This window comes from Sordaria macrospora, chromosome 4 (genome assembly GCF_033870435.1).
Source record: "Sordaria macrospora chromosome 4, complete sequence".
Taxonomy (NCBI): Eukaryota; Fungi; Ascomycota; class Sordariomycetes; order Sordariales; family Sordariaceae; genus Sordaria; species Sordaria macrospora.
In genome coordinates, this window is record NC_089374.1 from 1725666 (window position 1) to 1746922 (window position 21257).

At 52.7% G+C, this 21257-nt stretch overlaps 6 protein-coding genes across 6 annotated transcripts; 3 read left to right on the plus strand and 3 right to left on the minus strand.

Moving 5' to 3' along the window:
- Positions 1 to 3090: 3090 nt before the first annotated feature.
- On the minus strand, positions 3091 to 4061 carry SMAC4_12099 (uncharacterized protein; the record flags this gene model as incomplete). Its single annotated transcript, XM_066091055.1, has 2 exons — positions 3091 to 3492; positions 3549 to 4061. The coding sequence occupies 2 exons, from the start codon at positions 4059 to 4061 to the stop codon at positions 3091 to 3093; spliced, it is 915 nt and encodes a 304-aa protein (XP_065946783.1).
- Positions 4062 to 4438: 377 nt separating this feature from the next.
- On the plus strand, positions 4439 to 5350 carry SMAC4_01915 (uncharacterized protein). The gene is made up of 3 exons (XM_003348845.2): positions 4439 to 4820; positions 4946 to 5113; positions 5177 to 5350. Exons 1-3 carry the CDS (start codon positions 4551 to 4553, stop codon positions 5237 to 5239), a joined length of 501 nt encoding a protein of 166 aa, XP_003348893.1. The 5' UTR covers positions 4439 to 4550; the 3' UTR covers positions 5240 to 5350.
- Positions 5351 to 8258: 2908 nt separating this feature from the next.
- SMAC4_01917 (uncharacterized protein) lies at positions 8259 to 11606 on the plus strand (the record flags this gene model as incomplete). The annotated part of the gene is made up of 2 exons (XM_066089672.1): positions 8259 to 10146; positions 10220 to 11606. The coding sequence occupies 2 exons, from the start codon at positions 8259 to 8261 to the stop codon at positions 11308 to 11310; spliced, it is 2979 nt and encodes a 992-aa protein (XP_065946784.1). The 3' UTR covers positions 11311 to 11606.
- A 299-nt stretch (positions 11607 to 11905) lies between these two features.
- SMAC4_01918 (uncharacterized protein) lies at positions 11906 to 13653 on the plus strand. The gene is made up of 2 exons (XM_003348848.2): positions 11906 to 12189; positions 12320 to 13653. The coding sequence occupies exons 1-2, from the start codon at positions 12098 to 12100 to the stop codon at positions 13194 to 13196; spliced, it is 969 nt and encodes a 322-aa protein (XP_003348896.2). The 5' UTR covers positions 11906 to 12097; the 3' UTR covers positions 13197 to 13653.
- A 177-nt stretch (positions 13654 to 13830) lies between these two features.
- SMAC4_01919 (uncharacterized protein) lies at positions 13831 to 17034 on the minus strand. The gene is made up of 7 exons (XM_003348849.2): positions 16472 to 17034; positions 16276 to 16381; positions 16014 to 16165; positions 15455 to 15946; positions 15127 to 15386; positions 14630 to 15068; positions 13831 to 14571 (listed from the first exon to the last, which is right to left on the minus strand). Exons 1-7 carry the CDS (start codon positions 16535 to 16537, stop codon positions 14179 to 14181), a joined length of 1908 nt encoding a protein of 635 aa, XP_003348897.1. The 5' UTR covers positions 16538 to 17034; the 3' UTR covers positions 13831 to 14178.
- A 614-nt stretch (positions 17035 to 17648) lies between these two features.
- On the minus strand, positions 17649 to 20986 carry SMAC4_01920 (uncharacterized protein). The gene is made up of 2 exons (XM_003348850.2): positions 20355 to 20986; positions 17649 to 20291 (listed from the first exon to the last, which is right to left on the minus strand). Exons 1-2 carry the CDS (start codon positions 20376 to 20378, stop codon positions 17841 to 17843), a joined length of 2475 nt encoding a protein of 824 aa, XP_003348898.1. The 5' UTR covers positions 20379 to 20986; the 3' UTR covers positions 17649 to 17840.
- Positions 20987 to 21257: the final 271 nt, after the last annotated feature.

Below are 21257 nucleotides of genomic sequence, written 5' to 3' on the forward strand. Positions count from 1 at the left end.
GTGAGACGACATAAAAGTTTAATGATTCTCTGAGGGACGTTGGATGAGGGGCAGCTTCAAAACTTCCGAGGTACGGGGTACCTCTACGTAAGCACTGAGGCTTCACGCTAGAGCCTCAATATTTCCCCATGCAGTAAGAAGCTCAGCATTTCATCGACGCCTTGTCTGTTCAGTGCTTCGGTTCAAGGCAACACTTGTCATTACGTTTTTGCTCTCATTTGGTCGCCTGGGGACAAGGCTTATCTAGGTATCACTTGCCGGTCAAATCTTTAGACCAGTTGGTCTTACGTTGCCTGTTACGAGGTGGCTAGAGCAGGATTGGTAAGCATCAGCTCCTTTGGCGGACTACTCGTCAGGGCTCAAATTGCCTTTCTGACCTTGACCTGTGGCAGGGTCAGGCGGGTTAAGATCGAATGCGGGGGCAACTTTTAAAGAACGTGGAGTACCTACACAGCTACTAATTTTATTAGCAAGCTGAAGTAAACTAATTTTTGTATATAATCATATACTTACGTACAATTCTAAAGAGGTATTAAGGCTTGTAGTTATGTAAAAGAAGATAAGATACTAAATATATAGTAAAGTATAAATATTGAGAGGTAATAATATAAGATGAATATACAATAAATAAATATAGTAACAGATATTAATAAGAGTTAGAGTTACTTATATAACTAATAATAGAAATTTCAAAATCATAAACTACATTAGCTTACTAGTATGAACAGTCAAAATCTAAATACTCTAGTCCGTACTTAATTTTTAGAAGTTGCTCCCGCATTTAATCTTAACCCGCCTGACCCTACCGCAGGTTAGGATCAAAAAGGCGATTTGAGCCTTGACGAGTATAGAGCTATGATGTATGCACAGATCAAGGCAGCAAGTTCAGCTTACGGGTAGCCTCATCGTCAACAGTTCAGGTAGAAGATCATATATAACAGGATGCCCAGATGCGTAAAGCAAGCTGAACAGCCCGGCAGCCTGACATCCTCTGACAACCATCCTGGTCTCGTTGCCGTTTTGGGAGAGAAGTGAGGGTTTGAGGCCTGGAAACGACGATACCCCTTCTGGTTAGCATGGCTTTTTTTTTTATCCATCCGTCGATAAAGGTATCTGGGGACCCACAAACCCCGCCAGCCCACCTTGCCGTCAACTCAACGTCAAGAGCTGCACCAACTGATTTTAGGAAACACATCAGATGGCAAGAGCGATTCGAAGGTTCAAATTGAAGATGCGAATCCATGGGACGAAAGGGTAAGTATGGTGTGTGTCCAGTAGTTCGACCACTTGCCTGACTGACACTTCATAAACTGAAGCGGAATACATGCGGCTCATCACCATGTTGACCCATCAAAAGCCATCACCACAGGACGCACAATGAAGTGTTCCTCTCCCTCTCGCGCCATTTCATTGCCCCAACGTTTCGTGATATGTAACAGGAGCCGCACATCTTAAAATAGAATAAATATATAGAGTGTGATTAGATCCTGCACTTTTTCAACAAGTCAACCCCGACTGACGGACGACCCACGAACGGCAAGTGTTCCACTATGGGAATGTCTTGCAGGTGAACCATCATCAATGGCATTGTTGTCGTTTTTACATGTCGTTTCCTTTCTCACCCTAAACCTCTCGCCGTAATTGGCTGTTCACGTTATCCAGTTGGTTTGATTCATTATAGACACTGTATTGTACTAACTCTCCCTGTGAAGATAAGTGATTGCTCTGTCATAGAACAACATTCTGCTGTTAACCTGTCGTACTACATACGGTATCATCAAACAGAGCAGGCTGTGTAGATAGTCAGTGGAAGGGAGAAAAGGCTCGCAAGGTAGTCCGTTGTTGTCCGGGTGTTGTGTGCGTTGCCAAACGACAAACATTCACAACAAGCATTTGTCACACACTACACACGCGAACTTTAGCACAAGCACGCAACGGCACACTTAGCAGAAAAACGTCGGGCTTGGTGTTATGCTACCAGCTTACCTAGGCTGGTTATTATATCATATGTGTCATGGTATGTCACCAGTCTACTAGGCATGGCCACTCAGGTAACAAAAACTATGTGACAAGAAGTGACGATTGTAACTACCCTATGGGCTGTGTTTCCGCTCACGTGTAGTACTTGGTATGTATATGGGATAAAATCAGGATAGGAATCCTCTGGTTTTGCTATGGACGGGATGAAGCACGGATGTGTAAAATGAAAGTGAGATACGTGGGGGGTTGTAACAGTCCCCCAGATAGTGAAAGAGGGACCGTATAAAGTGTATTGTGGTGCGTTGCTGCTCCCAAGACCTTCAGCCGCCAAGATTCTTCAATATGTTCGGGATGGTACCGATGAAAAAGAAACACGGGACGGATGTCACCCGTCAAAAGCCAATATTGCGGTTGCCTGTGATTGATATTCCGTCCTGTTCCTCGCGGCTCGGCGGCAAAAGCATTCTAGGCCGCATGCAACCTTTTGCTTCCTCAGCCATGGCAGGGAAATTGAGATTCTTGGCCTATCGAAACCATGAATCATTAACAAATGCCTTGTCCGGATATGAGCTTGCCCGGTGACCGGTCTAGGAGGCGTGAGCGGGTGGGTAGACTTCCCCCCGGCGCTTCGGAGGTCTTCAAGAGAACGTTTCAAATCTCTTTAAGCTGCCTAGCGGCATGCAAAACTCATCACACTTCCACCCCTTTAACCGCCCATCAACAGAAGGGAAATACCCCTGAGGATTCATGATGCGATCCATCACACCGAAGGCCATACAATGCCTGGCGGGACCAAAGACCGCATATTGCGCGGTGCTACCCCCTGTAAAATGAATCCTTCCGCCGCCAGGATAGTCAACGTGTCAAAAAAAGTGCCCCTCAAGAAACCCCATTTATGGCCTGAGTCAAAGACCTTAACTCTAAGTCGGCGTAGACGCCATGGGCACACATTTCCCGGTCCTCCACAGGCCCCAAGGAACCCATCCGATCATTTGGCCTCTCTCCGGCCCGGAGAGTAATAACCCATGATCATGGAGCTTATGAGCATCGCGGCCAGATTTATACAGCCGAACACCCGGTCGTAACTGTAATGGATACTGAACCATCACGCTACTTCCGCGACTTGCGGGGGCAGTCGGCAGCTCTGTGACCGTTTTGTCCACAAGTGTGGCAGGCCCCGGTGAAACCCTGCCGCTGAGAGCCTTGGGGCTGGCCACCCGAAGATAGCGTGGCAGGGCGGTTGGGATTAACTTCCCTCTTCCTTCGGCCTTGCGCAAACTGCGCTGCCTTCCTGCGCTCCTCGCTCTTTCTGTCAGAGAACGTGGACCCTGGCCTTGCCCGTTTCTGTCCCCTGGGGTCAGCACCCTGTTGTTGGCCTCGATCCGCCTGCTTGTTGGAGTCTGAGGATGCTTCATCCTCGGAGCGATCGTCGTCGTCGTCGTCATCGTCGGAGTCTGAGCCTGAGCTATCACTGTCCTTATCACTCTCGTCATCGTCTTCTTTCTTCTCATCCTACATAGCCACGTTAGCGTGTGAAAACAAACTTGCTGCCCAATAAACAAACATGCCTTTTTCTTCTTTATGTTGAACTGGCGGAAGCGGGGGGTGGTTGAAACAACGGCGGGAGCGTCATCGTCGTCATTCGCGTTGCCTGAGTAGTCAATCTGCGCAAATCCAACTTGAACAACATTCAGCACCGGGCGAGCCCCGGCCTTGGGGGCGACGGCAGCTCCGGGCAACACCCAGTGGGAGTCACCAAGCTCTGCAGCACGCTTTTCAATGGCAGCTTGTCGCTTCTTCTCTTCCTCCTCCAGCGCAGCCTGGATAGCCTTTTGATCGTACAATGCCTGCTCGGCCTCCGCGTTGGGTGTGCTCGTTTTCGATGCATGGGAATGCTTTCGGCGCTTCGAGGGACCCTCGTCTTCTGTCTTCGAGATGCTGGACTTGTCCGTTGGCGACGCAGTAGCAGCAGTAGCAGCAGTAGCGGCTGCTCTCTGCATGAACTTCATCGTCATCAAGCGAGAAGACATCGTCTTTTGCACCTGTGGTGCCGCCATGGTCGGTGGGTTCGCGGGAGCCATCGTAGGTATGTGAAATGGGCGCGCGGTAGCGTTAAGTATTGGATAATATTATCGCAAATGATCTTGTCGTCGGGATTAATAGGTTGGGAAACAACTTTCTGGCGCCCAGTAATGCGACGAGGTTTTGACCCGCCGGTAATGATATCGCGTGTCGTCGGTGATGATATCGCGTCACAGAAGAATGGTTGACATTTGACAAACTGACAAAAATTCCCAAAGTCCGGGGTTGTCAAGGTGGGACCTCCCTTGACGGCCATTTAGCCCCACTTCTTCTAGCTTAATTGCCAGCTTCAAAGTAGGTGCACGGACCACCCAGGCTCAGAGCCGCACACCCCCATACCGATAATCTGCCGACAACAGCATTGGCCCACTGACGAAGCTCAACTTCATCATACCTACCTGACCTGGTCCAGCTCTCGGCCGGTGCCCGCAGTGACTGACTCGAGACGCTCCCGTCTCCATCACAACCTCCTCCACTGAACATCCACCATGTACCCGTTGCGATTGCGGGCTGCCCAGCAGCTGTCGCGCCAATGCGCTCGCTCGTTCACCACTTCCGGCCGTCAATTGTATTCGTCATCGACCATTCCAGCGCCCGAGAAGAAGGATGGAGAGAAGACTGTTGAAATCACGCCGACAGAACCGGCCGCCGTTGTGAAGCAGGCTCCGAATCGCGCTGAGATCTGGTCTCGGAGTCAGAAGCCCCGCTCCGAGGCCATGACCGGCCCCCGTTTCGAGCAGACCAACTTTGATCTCCAGGTGAGCTACGGCCTGTTGTCCAGGAACGGATCTCTGCGCAATCGCAATTCGCAAACCACCATTCGGGACAAGACCAGATATACCAACATTTTGAAACTCTTGCTAACCCAAGTTGCAAACTACAGCCTCAACCATGGTCCGCCATGGAGCTCATCCACAAGCAGCCTGTCAAGTGGGTGCACGAGCGTATTGTCGCATGCGATGGTGGTGGTGGCCCTGCCGGTCATCCCAAAATTTACATCAACACCGACAAGCCTGAGATTGCCACCTGCAACTACTGTGGACTTCCTTTCGTAAGTTCACAGCAGGCTTCGAATGCCTTTGTCCGGGCTGACAGCTAACGATATGATTTCCAGGCAAATGAACACAACCGCAAGCACCTCGAGTCCCTTCCCCAGACTTCCTACCCCCTTCAATAGAGGAGAGCGCGCCCGCTGCAGTCTGAATTACGTTGAGTCTGAAAAGTACCACGGTACCAGTCCGTGATGAAGGTCAAAACAGGGACCTGTACATAAAGAGCTGAATAATGACGGAATAGAACATTTATCATCACAGCGGGCACGAAGCAAGCCAATACTGATTTGCTTTAACAGATGGCCACAATGCAATATTATGAGCCGGTACACGTATCCTGCCGACTTGCTAAGGAAGGGTTGGTTATCGGCTTGATTTTCAAGCCCTTCGGCGAACATGGGCACCCCGGTCGGAGCACGCGCACACTGTCTAAGTGGCATATCTAGTCATTCACTACGACCGTATTCCTCCGCCTATTTGTATTGTGCCGGGGCTGAAGTTGTTTGTCGAAGAACGTCCGACGACACCGAGTATGTGTTCGAAGAACAGGTTTGGAAAACATCCGAAGGGGCTGCAAGGAGATGCCGCAACAAACTTGAACGACCTTCATTCTATTGTTACTCCAACTGACATGGATTTCTAAAAATCGCATAACGCCACGGCTGTTCCTTGATTACGGAACTCCCATCTCCAGGACCCTTACGATGAGGAAAGCTTACAGAAGCAACCGGTAGATGCTCAACCCACCTACGTATGTACCACTTAGGAAGTAGGTTCACGTGTGAGGAAGGCAGCGTTGAGGCTGATACCAGCAAACATTTGATTTGTATGTGGTCAGGCGCGCCCGGTCCTCAGCTCGTCCTAGTTGCATATGATTGCCATGTGTCTCAACCAAGGTTAACGGTTCAATCAAAATGCATGTGAGATGAACAGGGTTCGCTCGAGAGTTTGTGAGCTGCAAGAGCTTTCCAGCTCTTCTCAGCTTTGGACGACTTGGCCACCGGGAGGGCAGTGCAACGACCGGGTGTCACCGAACGGGCGCCAAGCTACCTCTACCCGCTACAATGTTGCTATAAATAACATCGGCCCCGAAGGACCGGGAGTCAATCGTCGGGACATTACGTCCAATTGACACCTATCGGAACCCGTTGGGCTTGACCGGGCGAGGACCCCTGAAGTGTGCATTCAAACTGTCAAAGTGTACTTTGGTTACACACCACCATTTCTGTAATCGCCCACCAGTTGCCAAGCGCCAACATATCAACACCCAGCTTCTTCGGATTCAAGATTTGCAACTTTCAAGGAAATGGCACACCTTTGTTGGGTTGTAGACCACCCTGATGCTACCACCCTCAATACATTCTTTCGGATATCCTTTGCATGGTGAAGTTTCTTTATTGAGGGGCCAGGAGATCACGAACTTCCTGAGACATGCTCGCATTCATCCGCCGTTCCTACGCTGAGGTTGCTCTGTTGTGATATCTGTTCCAATGCGCACATGCATTGTACCCGTCCAATGGCAATATTTTGCAACTCTGTTCTTCTTCACCACAGCCGGCTTGGTTGCCGGGTGACAATGAATCAAGTCCGTCACGAGATCACTCGGACTTGGCTTTCAAATAACATTGTGAAAACTAAGAATCAACTGAGTCTTGGAGCTAGTTGGGCATGGATGTCAAAAGCATCAAGCTCAAAGCGGGGAGTTAGTGTAGACAAAGCCAAGGATGAGGCTTGAAAAGCCTATCTACGGATCTACAGTCCTCTGCCTCTTTGGAACCTCGAATAGAGTTAGTCTCAAGGTCCGTTCCCGTCTCCTGCCTTTGTTTCCAACAAAAAGTCTATCGTAATCTCCGTTCTGCTCACGCTCACGGCATCCACATCGGTCGGTTTCCCGTCATTGTTCTGCTCCCCTCGCCTTTAATCGGCAAAGCTGAACTGTCATGGCACCTTGGCCCCTGAATGTGATGCTACCCACATCCCGTCCAACCAGTGGATAGAGCACTCGCACTTTGTGAGAGAAGAGAGGGATTCAGCACGCGGAGCACACGCGGAACACAGCCCCACGAAAGAGACCCCAGGATCGCCCAGAGTGGCAGAAAGTGGCATCTTGATGAACCCCCGTCCCCTGCTTTCGTCCAATCCATTGGGTCCGCCAGCTGCACCTTGCGAGGGTGGAGGCAATTCAGCACCAACGGCCTGCCCTGTTGCGGATCCTTGGAATCTTGGGTGCCTGGAACCAAACGAATGTGAACCTTGGACCCTTTTCGTCTCATTCTTTTTTGTGTCCCTTGCTCCACAGCTGGCTCCTAGCTCTGACATCAAACTCTGTGCTGTGGGTGAGCTCCAAACAGCTGTGTGTAGACTCCGTCACAGTGTCCCATTGTGATCGTGTTGCAAGCCATCATCTGAATGTCAAGGTACCTGGTCTCTGTCAGTCCGTCTCTTCACCTTCTGCTCACCACTGTTACTACCTACCTCTTCATATTATCTACACCCTGCTCCGTCCTCGTAGGGCGTTGAAGACCCGGACACGGCGGCCTTTTGACGTTACGTTGCGGAGGACAACCACCCCTCATTCACGCTTTGTTCCAAGAGCGTTCGCTGCGGTTGGGTTGTCGTGCTGCTTCTGCTGCCCGCTGTCGCCTGTGCGTGGATTCGCCGCTTGTGGTTTTGCATGCGCCTTTTGTGCCGTTGGCTTCTCCCTACCTCGACGTACGCAGTGCATCTGCGTCCTTGTCAGGCCAGCACTGTCCCTCACGCCCACTCCGATCTCCCAAACAGTTCAGGCTATCTGACGACCCGGTACGAGTGAAAGCGCTCCAGTCTCTGGGAGTGACGGGAGCCAGTTCAGTTTGTCGTCGTCAACGGTGCTTCTTTCGGTCCAAGCCCGGTTCCATCCATCCCAACTTGTCCGCTTAGGTCCGAGTCCTGTCAGCGCTATCTGGGGTTATCTGTTGCTATCTGATCTATTACTGGAACTCGGCAGCGCAACATCAGAGAGGAGGAGGAGGAAGAACACTGCCTCTACCACCACCACCACCCGTGCATTCGGCAACCTACGTTTTCTGTCCTCCGGCTCTGTGATCGCCGCCAGCGCAATACCGTCCTTTCTCTTTAACCTTTCATCTCGACTCTCTCCCGATAATGCCGTACTGGAATCGGTCTTCTAAGCACAACCGGTCTCAACACAACTTGCTGGGGTCATCGGTTGCTGAAGAACCTTCGCAAGCAACGTCCTCCGTTCCATCAGGCGCGAGCCCGGGTGCGGGCGCTGCAAACCCCTCTTCAGCCTTGCCAAACTCGGCCTTCAGCTCTGGGTCCAACGATTCTTTTCAGATCGATAACGGCGCCGCAGGACTAAACCTCGCACAGGCCTCACAGCCGCAGCCGTCGCACTTGGTGAATATTTACAACAATCCCGCCAGCGGTCCCTCTCATTTCGCTGATCCTGTTCCGCAATTGCAACATTCTAACACGGTGACTGGTGTCGTTGAGTCTCGCCAGAGAGACCACGACTTCCAAGATCAAGTGGCCCGGTCACACTCTCATCGCTTCCCCCAAATCTCACCGACCCAGGCCCAACAACAGCAGCAGCAACAACAACAACAACAACAACAACAACAACAACAACAACAACAACAACAACAACAACAACAACAACAACAACAACAACAACAACAACAACAACAACAACAACAACAACAACAACAACAACAACAACAACAACAACAACACTCCCCGGCCACGCCTCAACAACATCACCATCTGCAAATACAACAGCAACAACAGCAAAGTCTCCAATCAAACTCGGTTGATAACCTACCAGACACGGCCTCCATTCATAATTCTCCATTCTCCGGCCAAGGACAAGGCCAAGCTTTTGTTGCAAACCAGCAGCCGCCCCCACCCCCGCCCAAGACAAAGCAGTCGACGCGCAAACTGATCAAAAACATATTGAGCGGCTCGTCCTCGCATCGCAACCACGATTCTCACTCTGGACAAAGTTCGTGGGGCGACCCTTCAGGTGTTGTTCGCAGATCGTCAAGGCGTATAAGCCAACCGCCTCCTCCTCCCGCCATCCGCACGGGTGTATCCCAGGTTTCGCTTGACCATCCTCCCGCCGACTGGCAAACCCAATATCCTCCGTCACAGCCTTCGCCTCTCCAAACCGCAGAGTATCGAGACTCGTACCTTGTTGCGGGACAAGAAAGAGACTTGCATCTCCAGAACCCGCAAGACGGCCAATACAACCCCACCATTCGACCGGTCCCTCCTGAGAAAGACGTTTCGCCCTATTCTGCGGGGGAAAGCGGGTACCATCAGCAGCAACAATCCCATCCTCAACTGCAGGTTCAGATTCCTCCGGAGCCCCAACAGCAACAATTCAACCAGGCCGAGTTTGAGGCCGCACTCCAACAACAGCACCAGCACTCACAGCAGGTGACCCCCCAGGACCCATACCAAACCTCGTCGCAAGTACAATACCAGGCGAGCACTCATTCTGCAGTCTCGGGCCACCTTGGCAATCCCCAGCACAAGAATCCCGAGACGGTCTCGCAGCTTTCGCGCGAATCGCCCACCATCGATTCGGACCAGCGCTCTGCTACAAACGTGCAATCATCCCTCCAAGCTTCGGACGAGAGCAGTTACACGCCCCAATCCCAGGATATTCCCCTGCGTCAGAATCCACTCCCCGCGCAGCCTTCAGCCCAACCCCAAGGCAAGACCCCGCAACAGCAAGTCATGGCCCCACAACCCGGCGGACGCCGGTCCCAGGATACCACCGATAAAGCAACCGGGATCCGCGAGATACAACCACCCCCTGGCCCCCCGCCAAGCTATCGCCAAAGTCAACAGCCCAGCATGAACAACTTGTCCCAGCCCTCCAACGCAGGCGGGCAAAGTTCAAGCAGCTATCGCCAGGGAGACAGACAGGGTTTCGATGGATCGGGTGACCAAGGGCGTAATAGCCCCCAGCCGGCCTCTTCTGAACGTGCTGCCGAAGACCAAGAGAAGACCCTGAAGGAACTGCGTACGTGAAACCCCCGATCCCCCTTTCCGCTCTGCGAATTGCAAACTAATCAGGCGACTTCTCCGGCGCGTAGTGACCAAGTACAAGAACGTCAAGAGACTGTACTTTGACGGCAAGAAAGAAATCGAACAGTTGGGCAACCAAGTTGAACAGCTCCAGAATGCCATCGCCAACCAGCGCATGTCGCAAAGCCGGACGTCATTGGACGACAGCGAGTATACGACGCGGTTCAATCGTTTACAGGGTGCCATTACAAACCTTGCCTTCAATATCCGGAAGGAATGGAAGACATTACCCAAGTGGTTGGACCCATACGTGACCGCCGATGCGCTAAAGACGGGCAGACAAGAGATGACCGCGGTCGGCCGCGCAGTCATTACTCGTTGGGTCGTAGACGAGATCTTCAACCGCTGCTTCCACCCTGGCTTGGAGCCTGAGCTAAGCAAGCAGCTCAAGACGATTGAGCAGAACATCAGACACTTCAGCTACACGTTGAACAGCCAAGAAGAACACGATGCGCTGACCAGCAAAGTTGTCAGCTGGAGAATGACCACACTGGAAGGACTTCAGGACGTTCTCAGGAGTGCCGAGGCTGACGATCACAAAACTAACTTCACCCAGCTCGCCACCAGCAATTTGACCGCTCACCTTTTCCAGCACCTTACGGAACCCGCGCCCGTTGGAGTTGATGGAAGTGTAGGCATGATCGTGGAGCTGGCAGTAGGGATCGCCAGCAACCTGCCCCTCGAGAGCCGCGACGTTGCCATCGTCTACCCTTTGCCAGAGCAGCCCATCCAGACCAAGCTCATGGAAGTCGAAAAGACGGCCCTACCGCCCCTGGAAGGTCGTCCGTCCGATGCCAGCGAGGAAGGGACCGCAGGCGACGGAGCCAAGGAGTCTTCCAAGGAGCGCGCGCGCGGCGACAAGGCCACCAGATCCGGTATGTTGAACACCATCCATCACACCATAGGCGGGAACAGCGCCGCCGGCGGTCCACCCGGTAGCCGGAAGGGAAGTATTGCTGACAGTTCGACGCTGCCGACAGCACCATCTGGAGCAGCCTCACAATCCAAGGATGCTGGAAGGGTCCGCTTTGCCGGGTCCTTTGGCGTGGAAGTCAGGGGACGCCATGTTCTGGTTAAGGCGCCAGTCTGGACCATCTGAGGCCTTGACGGATATTCCTTACTCCTTTTAACATTCTATCTGCCCGTAATTGGCCATGAGTAGGGGCGCACAGAGGGAATCTGTGCACGGAGAGAGAGAGACAAGTTGTGAAGGACCAGTTCTCTGCATGTTTCGCAAGCTGGGAAAACGGAATAGGGATGAACTTGAGGAGACAGCTGAACGGACTGGTTTGAAAGGGCAGCCAAAGCACATTGTGGGCAAATGGAATACAAGATGCAAATGAAAACCGAGGATGGATTTATGTGACCTGGTTATGATCCTAAACTTCTCTTCATATGTTTGGGGTTACTTTAACATTGTGGGGTTGAACGGAGGGTTGCCCTTGAACAAGGGCAATAAGCCACCACATAGTTGTTTCTCTTCAAACCTTGAAAGGCATTTCTCGTGTACCCTTCTACACTTGTGTAACTCAAGATCTTCATCGAAGTGGTATCGTGTTCACTTCTGTTGGGAGATTGACAATGGAAGGTGTACTGGCGATAGGATTGTCGAATTGGCTGCATAACTTATACACCTTTCACCGCCTTCCCGTTTAGGCGGGGTTACCCCTCCATCCCCCAAATCGCAACTTTCCGCGCGCTTTCTGCCGCATCGCGAGAAGCATTGCCGTAGGAAAGATTTGGCTTCACACCCAGCGACCTCAATTCCACGAGAGAGAGGAAGATTATACGAGCGAAACGAACCCACCTTTCTCACACCAAGAACCTAAATCTGGAATATCATCAATTGGTAACCTCCCCGACTACGAAATACGAAGCCACCGAAAATGTCCGCCGACACAACTACCCCCGTCACCACGACGACGAGTGGTGAGAAACCCGCTCACTTGGAGCCCTCCAAGTTGGGGACGAAGGAGTAGTACGTTTTTTCCCATTAATTTTCCTTCTCCCTCCGCTCCCTACCATTCCCTCCCCATCATCCCCAATCCCAGCCACCCTCCAACCCCATTGACCAGCTTGCTAACCTTCCCTTTCCCCTCTCTCTCCAGCTGGGACGCCCTCTACACCCGCGAAATCTCCAACCACGCCTCCAACCCCTCGGACGAAGGCACCGTCTGGTTCGACGACTCCGACGCCGAGAACAAGATCGTGCAGTTCCTCGACGAGCAAGAGCACGAATTATTCTCTGGCCTCTTTACGCGCGACGACGCGGCGGTTCTGGACCTCGGGTGCGGCAACGGTTCCCTGCTCTTTGCGCTGCACGATGATGGCTGGGAGGGACGGTTGTGCGGGGTGGATTATAGCGCGCAGAGTGTGGAGTTGGCGAGGAGGGTGTTGAGGACGAGGGTGCTTGGGGAGGGCGTGGATGGGGAGGAGGAGGATGAAAAAGAAGAACAAACACCAGAGACGAAAAAGGGAGAAGAAGTAGAAGAGGAGGGGGAACATGCGTTAGAAGAAGATATCGGCATCGAGTTCAAAGTCTGGGACGTCCTCAACGGCGACTTCTCTACCGTCCAAGCCCGGCCCGCCCACGCCCCATCATCAGAACAACAACAACAACAACAACGAGAAGAAGGAGGAGACCAAAACGCCGGCTGGGACCTGATCCTCGACAAAGGCACCTTCGACGCCGTCTCCCTCTCCGACAGCCGGGACTCCCGCGGTCGGCGAATCTGCGAGAACTACGGCGCGCGCGTCCTCCAGCTCCTGCGCCCCGGCGGGTTTTTCCTGGTGACCAGCTGCAACTGGACCGAGGAGGAGCTGAAGGGCTGGTTCGAGACGGACTTTGCCGAGGTTTATGATGGCACGGAGAAGAAGAAGCTCGGGTTGAGGCAGGCGGGTAGGATTGAGTACCCTAGTTTCAGCTTTGGGGGTGTCAAGGGGCAGACTATTAGTACGTTGTGTTTTCAAAAGAGGAATATTTAGAGGGTGGGAGGGGGGATGAGGGTGGTTAGGATGAGAAGTAAGGGGTGAGAGAGGATAGACAGGACAGTAGCACACTGTAATGACTTCAAAGGAGATGAGGTTGTGGGTGCTCAAAAACCATGTGCAGGATGGATATCTAAATGCAATTATGAAGTGCAACTCTGAGTAATCTTCGGTTATAGGTAAGCACTCCGGAAGTCATGTCCTGTCCGGTCTTTCTCTTGCCTGGCCCGGAACGTTGTTTCTGAGTTGCTGGGTTCCCTGTCACCAGAGAGTAGGAAGCATCCAACAAAGAAGGAGGGAAGGAAGGAAGAAGCAACTGCAGTGTCGGCAAGGTTTAAAAGGAAGGCAACAACTTCAGCAGAGGACAGGGGGAGCTTGGGGTTAATTCCCCCGCCCCAAATGTAAGCTACCAACTTGTCTTCAACACCACATCATTTTTTATTTATTTTTTGATACACATCATCATCACCAAGAACCCTCCCTTTCCACACGCAACCCATCCAATACCACGATTTTGAATGAGTAGTAGTAAGCTCGTCGAAAACTTGTAGATGCCAGCACAGTGAGGGTCACGACGAGAATAGAGGGGGATGGGAACAAGTAGACCACAGTGAAGAAGCGAAATACATCAGCGTTGAAAGGGAGGAAAACAGCGCGACACAGGTTAAACTGGTTTTGTTTCCTTACATTGTTTGGCGGTGACTTGTCGCCCGTTGGTTGGATATCTTATTGAACGTACGGTCATTCATTTTAGCACTATGCCTATATAACGCAGAACCATGTTCGCCAAATCTGCAACGTATGAATAGTAGTGATGGTGCAACGCCCGAGTAACTACGACGAACCTAGGGAGACGAGAACCGGTCACTTGTTTATCAGTCTTAACGCTGCTCTGTTTGCTCATTGATGGTAACAAAAACTTTCTTCATTAGGTGGGACTCTCTGCTTTCTTATGTTCTTGCGTCTCAACGTCCGTTGTCTATGGAGATGTGTTCATGGGCTCCCCACCGCTAGGAATGGGGTTTCCTGCCTCGGTAGCAGCTCCCATAAGAGGACCAGTTGCTTGAGCCGCAGCAGTCGTCGCAAAATACCGCACATCCACATCATCGTCCTTCTGAAGCTTCTCCAAGCACGGCATGATGCGCTGCTGGATGAGTTCCTGACCCTTGGGCGACGGGGTAGCAGCCTTGCCCTCCTTTTCTAGCGTGTAGATGGTGCCCTCATCGGGAAGGCGACGAAGAACACCGATGATGACGCCATATGTCTTTGCGACGTTAAAGCGAATATTAGGGATCGAATCCGCTGTAAGCTTCTCCAGCATCGGGAGGATGGACTTAGCGATCACATCCAAGCTGACGACGGTAGCCAGGGTCTGTAAACATTGGTTAGTCATGCGCATTTACCCGATCGCGTACCACATAGTCTCTTACCGTGATAGCAAAGCAAGTGGTCATCCGGTAAAGGTAGTTGGGGTGGCCACCCATAGCCATAACCTTGGGAATGATAGCCTCGCTTGCCCATTCAACACCGAACACTTCTGTCAGCTTCCTTAGGTTGTGAGTAGCGGCCTCACGGATGGAGAAAACGGTGTCTCCCAGCCAGCCCATGCAAAGCTGGCTGAGCTTCTCGTCGAAGAACTTGACGCCCAACTGACTGGCAAGGAGTGGGATGTAATCGATAATAGCCAAGCGTACACGCCATTGCTTGTCTTCGGCTAGCTGAACAATCGCAGGAAGGAGAGACTGAGAAAGGAGGTCGATGCCGATAACCTGGTTGACAAGCTCCAGTTTGCTGATGATGTGAAGGCGAACCTCTGGGAACTCGTCCTTCAGCATCTGAAGGAACATGGGCAGAAGATGATCAATAGTCCTGTTACAATGGTTAGCATACGCGTGAGCAGGACGATTGCGCGACTGCGGGAACGTACTCTTGCTTGCCCAGAATAGGAGCGAGGCCGCTGATTTGTGTGCCAAGGGCGGCTCTGACATGTTGGGAGCTATCCGAGACGAGATCCTCAACACTTCCCATGATGTCATTCAGGAGAACGTTGCGATCAACCAGAGCACAGAAGCCGGGGATCTGACCAGCGATCGCAGTGCGCACCTCAGCCTCGTTATCTTTCAGTAGTTTTACGAACGCAGGAACAAGGTCTCTGGACACAACCTCCTCGTCAACCGCCTTCGCAATCTGGGTATGATGTTAGTCCTCTGAGAAGCAACTTGAGGGGAGCCCCAGCGCTTAGCGCGACTACGAACCTTCTCAAATCTGTCGGCGATCATATACCGGACCCTCCAGCTCTTGTCCTCTATCAAGCTGCGTAGCGATGTGAGGAGCACGCCGTGGCTGGACTGTTGCTCTTTGGGCACAACCTCCGCAATGGAGATCAAAATCTCGACAGTAAGGAGCCTGACGCTGTCCTGGTCGTCCCCGGCGAGGTGCTGGAACATGGGTATCATTTCCTCGACAACGATGGCAGTCGGCATCTCCTTCACGAACTTAGCCATGTTGGTGGCGGCCTGACGGCGCACCATGGGGGTCTCATCGTGGACGAGCTGTCCGAACTGCTGGCGCAACTGTTCTTGAATGGGCGGCGAAACTTTCGAGTAGGGGGTTGTGTAGAGGCCGCATCCGGAGACCTTGGACGTGAACCAGTCGGCCTTGGAGAGGCGAATCGTAAGAGGGATGAAGTATTCTTCGACTTGCTGCGAAGAGAGCTCGGTGCAGATCTTGTTCAACGATTCGACGGCCTGAAAGCTCGTTAGTACGTGTGCGGATTTCATCGCAAGAAACCAGGAAATGGTCGCGTATTCGTACCTTGTCCCGCACAACGGGTTCCTCGATCGCAGCGAGGTTCTCAAGGGGTGAAAGCAGAACATGTCCCCATGCGGGGCCTCCCACGTACTCGACAAAGTTACCGAGCTCTTCACTCAGAGCAACGAGGACCTCATCTTCATCTTCGACCGACTCTGTATTCAAAAGTGTCAGCGGCCGTATCAGATAATCCCAACGGCTGTGTGGCCGGACGCCGGCGTGAGTGGGGTTGCTAGGCTGAAGCTGGGTCGAGGGGTTGGCTAACCATCGAGAAAGGGAATCAGCTCCTCGCGAGTGCGCTCGGGACCCAAAGCAAGGGCGATAGTCGAGAGACGGTGGATGGCGTTTAATCGGAGAACAACCTCGTCGTGCTGCCCAAAAGTCAATCAGGGTTTACGTCCCATCAATAGGCAAAGAGGGATAGTCAGGGGTTCTGGCTGTCCGGGTCACCGCCAACATACCTTCAATTCGTCGATAAGCACGGCGATGGGAAAGAGCTCGTCGTTCGCGTTCGTCGCGTCGGCCATTGTGGGTGATATGTGAAGTGGACGCGGAGGATCGCGGGGAAGTATACAGTCGGCGAGCGAGGCGGATTTGGACAAACTGTTTTACTTGGTACGGATGTTCGCTTGCGGGCGTGATGCAATAAGACGGGGGTTGTGGACTGGACTGGTAGCCGATCGGGAGATGCTGTGCGGGCGGCGGTACCAGTGACTGTGATTGTAGTAGAGAGAGGAAAGTGGATGCGTGCGTGTGCGCAAGGTAACTGCGTTGCTTGGGCGGGCAGGTTTGTTGTGTTTAGGTTGGTTTTTGGTTGCTTGGATGAGAAAGCAGGAGTGACGCTTCGTCGGGTCGGAATCGGAATTGGATGCGATCTCTTCAGCGTCGTCTCACACACGGCGCCACGACACAACGGGCAGAAAGCAGGCGAGGAATGATACTGAATGGACGGGTTTGCTTGAGAATAAGGGTTGCTGGATGGAGGGTTGACGGTGGTTGTTCTGGGGGGGATTCACCTAGGTGCGGTTGGAGGTCGAAGCGAGCTTGGTGGTCCCGCAGGGCCGCAACAAGGAGGAGCAGCAACAGGCAGGACAGCAGGGCAGCAGGGCAGCAGGGCAATCAACCCACGGCGGGACACTGGACCCGGTCTGCGACACAAATTGACCTGACCCGCAACGCTGGGGTCCAGTTCATGACGGGGCCCGGGCGGACAAGGGTGAGGAAGTGGAAGGAAGGAGCACTGACCACTCGGCTTTTCAGCTTGGGACGTAGATAGCCGCCCGTTCGTCAAGCACCACTCGCTGTATTGTACCACAAAGATTCATCATATGCCAAATGGGCAATAACTTCTTTCACTTCAAATCCGTGACGTTGAGCCGCTCTTTCTGTTCAAGTTGCCTTTCGTCATGATGTAGGATTGTAGCAAGCCACTGGAGGGAGACCTAAATGAAATACGAGGTAGTACAGCTCCCGGAACCCAATGACATATATGGCAGGAGCAACCGAGACTTAAGAGCCGGAAACTGATTAGCATCAACGATTGCCCCTGCCTGATCACAGCTTGAGGGCAGTGGTTACAATATTTCATATCCAATCTGCAACTCACTGCCAAATAGCTTATCACATGCAACTTAGTTGTTGGTTATGGAATATGTGATGTTGATATTTCGCTGTCTTATAAAGTCAGGCATTACTACCACCAAAGTCATCGCTAACCTCGCTTCATCTGCGAACATGCTGTTCCAACGTGCTATTCCCATTACGCAACCAGTCGCCCATCTATTAGTTCTACTGTAGCCTTTTGCTCCCCCAATTGCTTTCTTCTTCCATCTACTCCATGCTCTTCATCTCTTGCTCCACCAGTTCATTCTGCGAATTCCGCCCGGAATCAGAGCCGGTTCCGCCAATGGAGTTCCGCCCAGTGCTGCCACCAATGCCGCCGCCGAACATAGCCTTTCCAAGCGACAGTCCGGAAATCCTCTCCTGAAGAGCTGCGAAAGTGCCCGTAGGATCTCCAGCGACAGCATTTCGGTTGAGTGGCGCCGGACTCCTAGTCCCGGGCGTCAGAACATCGTGCGCCGACTCCGCGCCGGTAAGCACGGACCCTCCGGCAGTAGTAGCTGCCAAGCCCGGTGGCAGCGGGCTCCGGGTGGGGCTTGCCGATGTCCGCGATGGTGCCCCGGACGACGATGGGTTGCTATTCGCGTCAGACGTACCCGCATCAATAGGCCCTGAAAGCTCTGACGACGATGAAGTCTGCTGATAGGCAGCTACACGCTCCGCTGTTGCGGCCAAGGCATTCAGATCACCATTCATCTCATCATCAGTCCGGTTGAAAAGCTGATGCCACCACCGCACGTCGTCGCAACGAGGAATTATTATACGCTCACGGCCCCTGACGTGGTCATCAACCGTGGGATCGTACTGCTCGTTCGTAAACTCCGAGCGTCGGCTCAAAAAGTAGGCCCACACGCTTCTTGTGCGTTCTTGCAACCGTGCTTCGTGGCGTTGGCGCTCGTTGTTGAACAAAAAGGTACCGTACTGACAGGAGTAAACATGGTAATGTAAGCGGCGCAGAAACCGTTCATTAAACTCGAAGCGAGTCGGGTGTTGCCTGAGGAGCTGGTAGGTGGCGTCAAGGAATTGGTGGAAGACAGGCGAGATATCTTTAGGTCTTGTTGCCATATTTTCGGCAACTGCAGGTTCCACGGCGGTCTCGATAGGGGTCCCATCCGCATCAGTAACGGCGTCCTTCCCGGGGGCTGTTTTCTTGGTCCAAAAACGCTTTGCACCGGCTATAGCGTTCTCAAAATGGTCTTGCCGACCATCGTTTTCACCGGGCCTCACGGCAGTCCCTGCGAGTGCATCGCCGTCCACTGTAAACCAGTCCTCGTGACTGAGGTGCCCTGACCGAAGGTGAAACATGTGCCCGAAGGATAGCCAATCCTTCTCAACCAGCACAATGAAGCCTTCAAGAGTGCGGTAATAGGGGTCAAGCATCAGCTGAGAAAGTGCGCTGAGCTGGCCTGTACGATCCCATCCATCGGAACAGTGGATAAGGACATTGGAGTGCTGGATACCTACTCGTTGCGCAATCAAGGCTGATCCGGACAAGATACCGCTTATATGTTTCAGCCATTTACTCTTTGCCAGGAGCTCTTTGTTCGGGGGAAAGGGTGACACATCGGCGTCCTTGATGGCGCTGATAACCTTTTCTAACGACTCTCGCATGACGTGGATGTTGTCGATGTTGAGGTATTCTTTCTTGGCGAACTTGTAGTGCTCCATGTTTTCGGTGCCGTATCCTATTGCCTGCATCGCGTAGGAGTTGATTACCGGTCGAGCGTCGACAATCAGGTTTTGTTGCTGAGCTCCATATATCAGTCTCTTGCCAGTCTTTTCGTCGTAAAGTATAGTGCCACCAACAGTAAGTTCATCCTCCGCCTTCTGAATATCCGATATTGAGCCATCAGTGTTCTCGCTCTCTGTCGTGAGATCGGCCGTACTCGGGGGCGGGCTTTCAACTGTTGTGTCGAGAGAGGCGCCGCCTGCAAACTCTGTCGAAGCCGAAAAGCACGCGCTGACCAGAGATTCGTCTTGGATGTTGCGTTTGAACGATATGCCTGGAAGTGGCTGCGAGCATCTTGTAATGGTACAGTTGTTCACCGGGTGGCGGTACGTGAGAGTCGGTATTCGCTGTCGGGACCGGTAACTCGCAGCATATTTCAGCGTGATGTCGGATATCTTGGAGGGCACAATAAGGAACCCCGGATAGGTCGGGGAAAAGGAGTAGTCCTTGTTGATCGTCGAAATCCTCCATCCCAAGTCGCGTGACTTCTCGCTTATACCTTGCCGGCGAAACTCGGCTCTGGCATCGTATATGTCCCAACCATTGATTTTGCTTTCGGGTGCATTGGATGGAGGCCGGTAGCTGAAGGCCAGAAGCTTATCGACGCTTCCAAGCTTGCATGTTCTGGCCTTGATGAACTCAAATGCCTCCCGGGCTTCCTGATCATCTGAGAAGTTGAAGCTAACATATGTAAAGTCTCTGAACCGAATACGTATCGAGGAAGGAACGCCACTAGAAGGGGGCGTGGGTCGCAAGGTGCATTGCGAAATGATGTGAAAGGCAAACCACACTTGCTTCACACTCTTTTTCAGATTCGGATCTGTGGCAGTCAGAGACTCGGGGGGGAAGCGGAAAACGAGATGGTAGTCACTGAGCGCAAGGTCGCCGAGTTCCGGCTTTCCGCCTCGCAAAGCATGTATGTTGGCGAAAGTCTAGCCTTGAGTTCAGTAAAGACACAAAACGAGGTTTGAATCGGGGTGTCATGGAGAGCATACGTGCTTAAGGTGAGGCGCCGCCATCGTGATGTTGGGAAGTAAATATAAACTACCCCGGCACTATGAGGCGCTGTGCAGCCAGGGCAGGAGGCCGAACGTCCGAGACCCAGGTTGTCCAGACAAGGGGGCAAAACGTTGACAATGCGGTTGCGGCGAGAGGAACTGGGAGGGGAGATATACTTCGTCTAAGTGTATCGTAGTTGTACAATAATGCCAGAGTCAGGACTGGGAAATAGAAGATGTACCAATCAGGAACATGTGTCCTGATATAAACGAAAAGGAGGAGCTCCGCCGTGTAGTCACCGGTGCCGGTCAAAGATGAATGATCCACGGGACCTTGTAAGGTCGAGTGATTGGCCTGAGGTCCAGATGAGGTCTAGAGGTAAGGCGGCTATAGCGACAGACACTGATAAATTTCTGATGCTTAACCTCCCTGCCGTCTGGATCCAAAGGCATCAGATGCGAATTGTGACTGCGGTTTGGGAACAAGCAGAAGGTCAGCAACTGGAGCTGGGCAGCATCGTGCCCTGGGCCGGGGAAGCGACGATTGACGTCGATGGAGCAACCGGTTACCCCACTATCAGCACCACCCCGAACCCGACTGAGGGATGTTCGTAGGTAATGCCTGCCGGTGTCAAAATCGCTCGAACGCGCAACGACAATGGACGAAGTGCACGAGGTGGTCTGGGCGCAAGGCTGGGCCTGGACAGGAAGCCCAAGGAAGCGACCCCACATGTGAGATCTGTACGTTCCCTTTTGGGTTGCGCTTGGCGGCTTTTGGCGTTGGGCGCGCAGACTGGGTGCACACTGCCAGCCGCTTGCCAGCCGGGATAAGCCGTGGCGGCTGTTAACCCTACTCCGCCAGCCACTCAGAAGCGGTAAAGGACAGCCCACCAAGGAATT

Bases quoted from the DNA above. Each gene is read 5' to 3' on its own strand.
- SMAC4_01915 (XM_003348845.2), top strand. From the start codon at position 4,551: ATGTACCCGTTGCGATTGCGGGCTGCCCAGCAGCTGTCGCGCCAATGC. The intron at 4,821-4,945 runs GTGAGCTACGGC...TGCAAACTACAG, and splicing joins AGACCAACTTTGATCTCCAG to CCTCAACCATGGTCCGCCAT. The intron at 5,114-5,176 runs GTAAGTTCACAG...TATGATTTCCAG, and splicing joins ACTACTGTGGACTTCCTTTC to GCAAATGAACACAACCGCAA.
- SMAC4_01920 (XM_003348850.2), bottom strand. From the start codon at position 20,378: ATGGCGGCGCCTCACCTTAAGCAC. The intron at 20,292-20,354 runs GTATGCTCTCCA...ACTCAAGGCTAG, and splicing joins CGGCGCCTCACCTTAAGCAC to ACTTTCGCCAACATACATGC.
- SMAC4_01918 (XM_003348848.2), top strand. From the start codon at position 12,098: ATGTCCGCCGACACAACTACCCCCGTCACCACGACGACGAGTGGTGAG. The intron at 12,190-12,319 runs GTACGTTTTTTC...CTCTCTCTCCAG, and splicing joins AAGTTGGGGACGAAGGAGTA to CTGGGACGCCCTCTACACCC.
- SMAC4_01919 (XM_003348849.2), bottom strand. From the start codon at position 16,537: ATGGCCGACGCGACGAACGCGAACGACGAGCTCTTTCCCATCGCCGTG. The intron at 16,166-16,275 runs GTTAGCCAACCC...TTTTGAATACAG, and splicing joins GCTGATTCCCTTTCTCGATG to AGTCGGTCGAAGATGAAGAT. The intron at 15,069-15,126 runs GTACGTTCCCGC...CCATTGTAACAG, and splicing joins CCTATTCTGGGCAAGCAAGA to GACTATTGATCATCTTCTGC.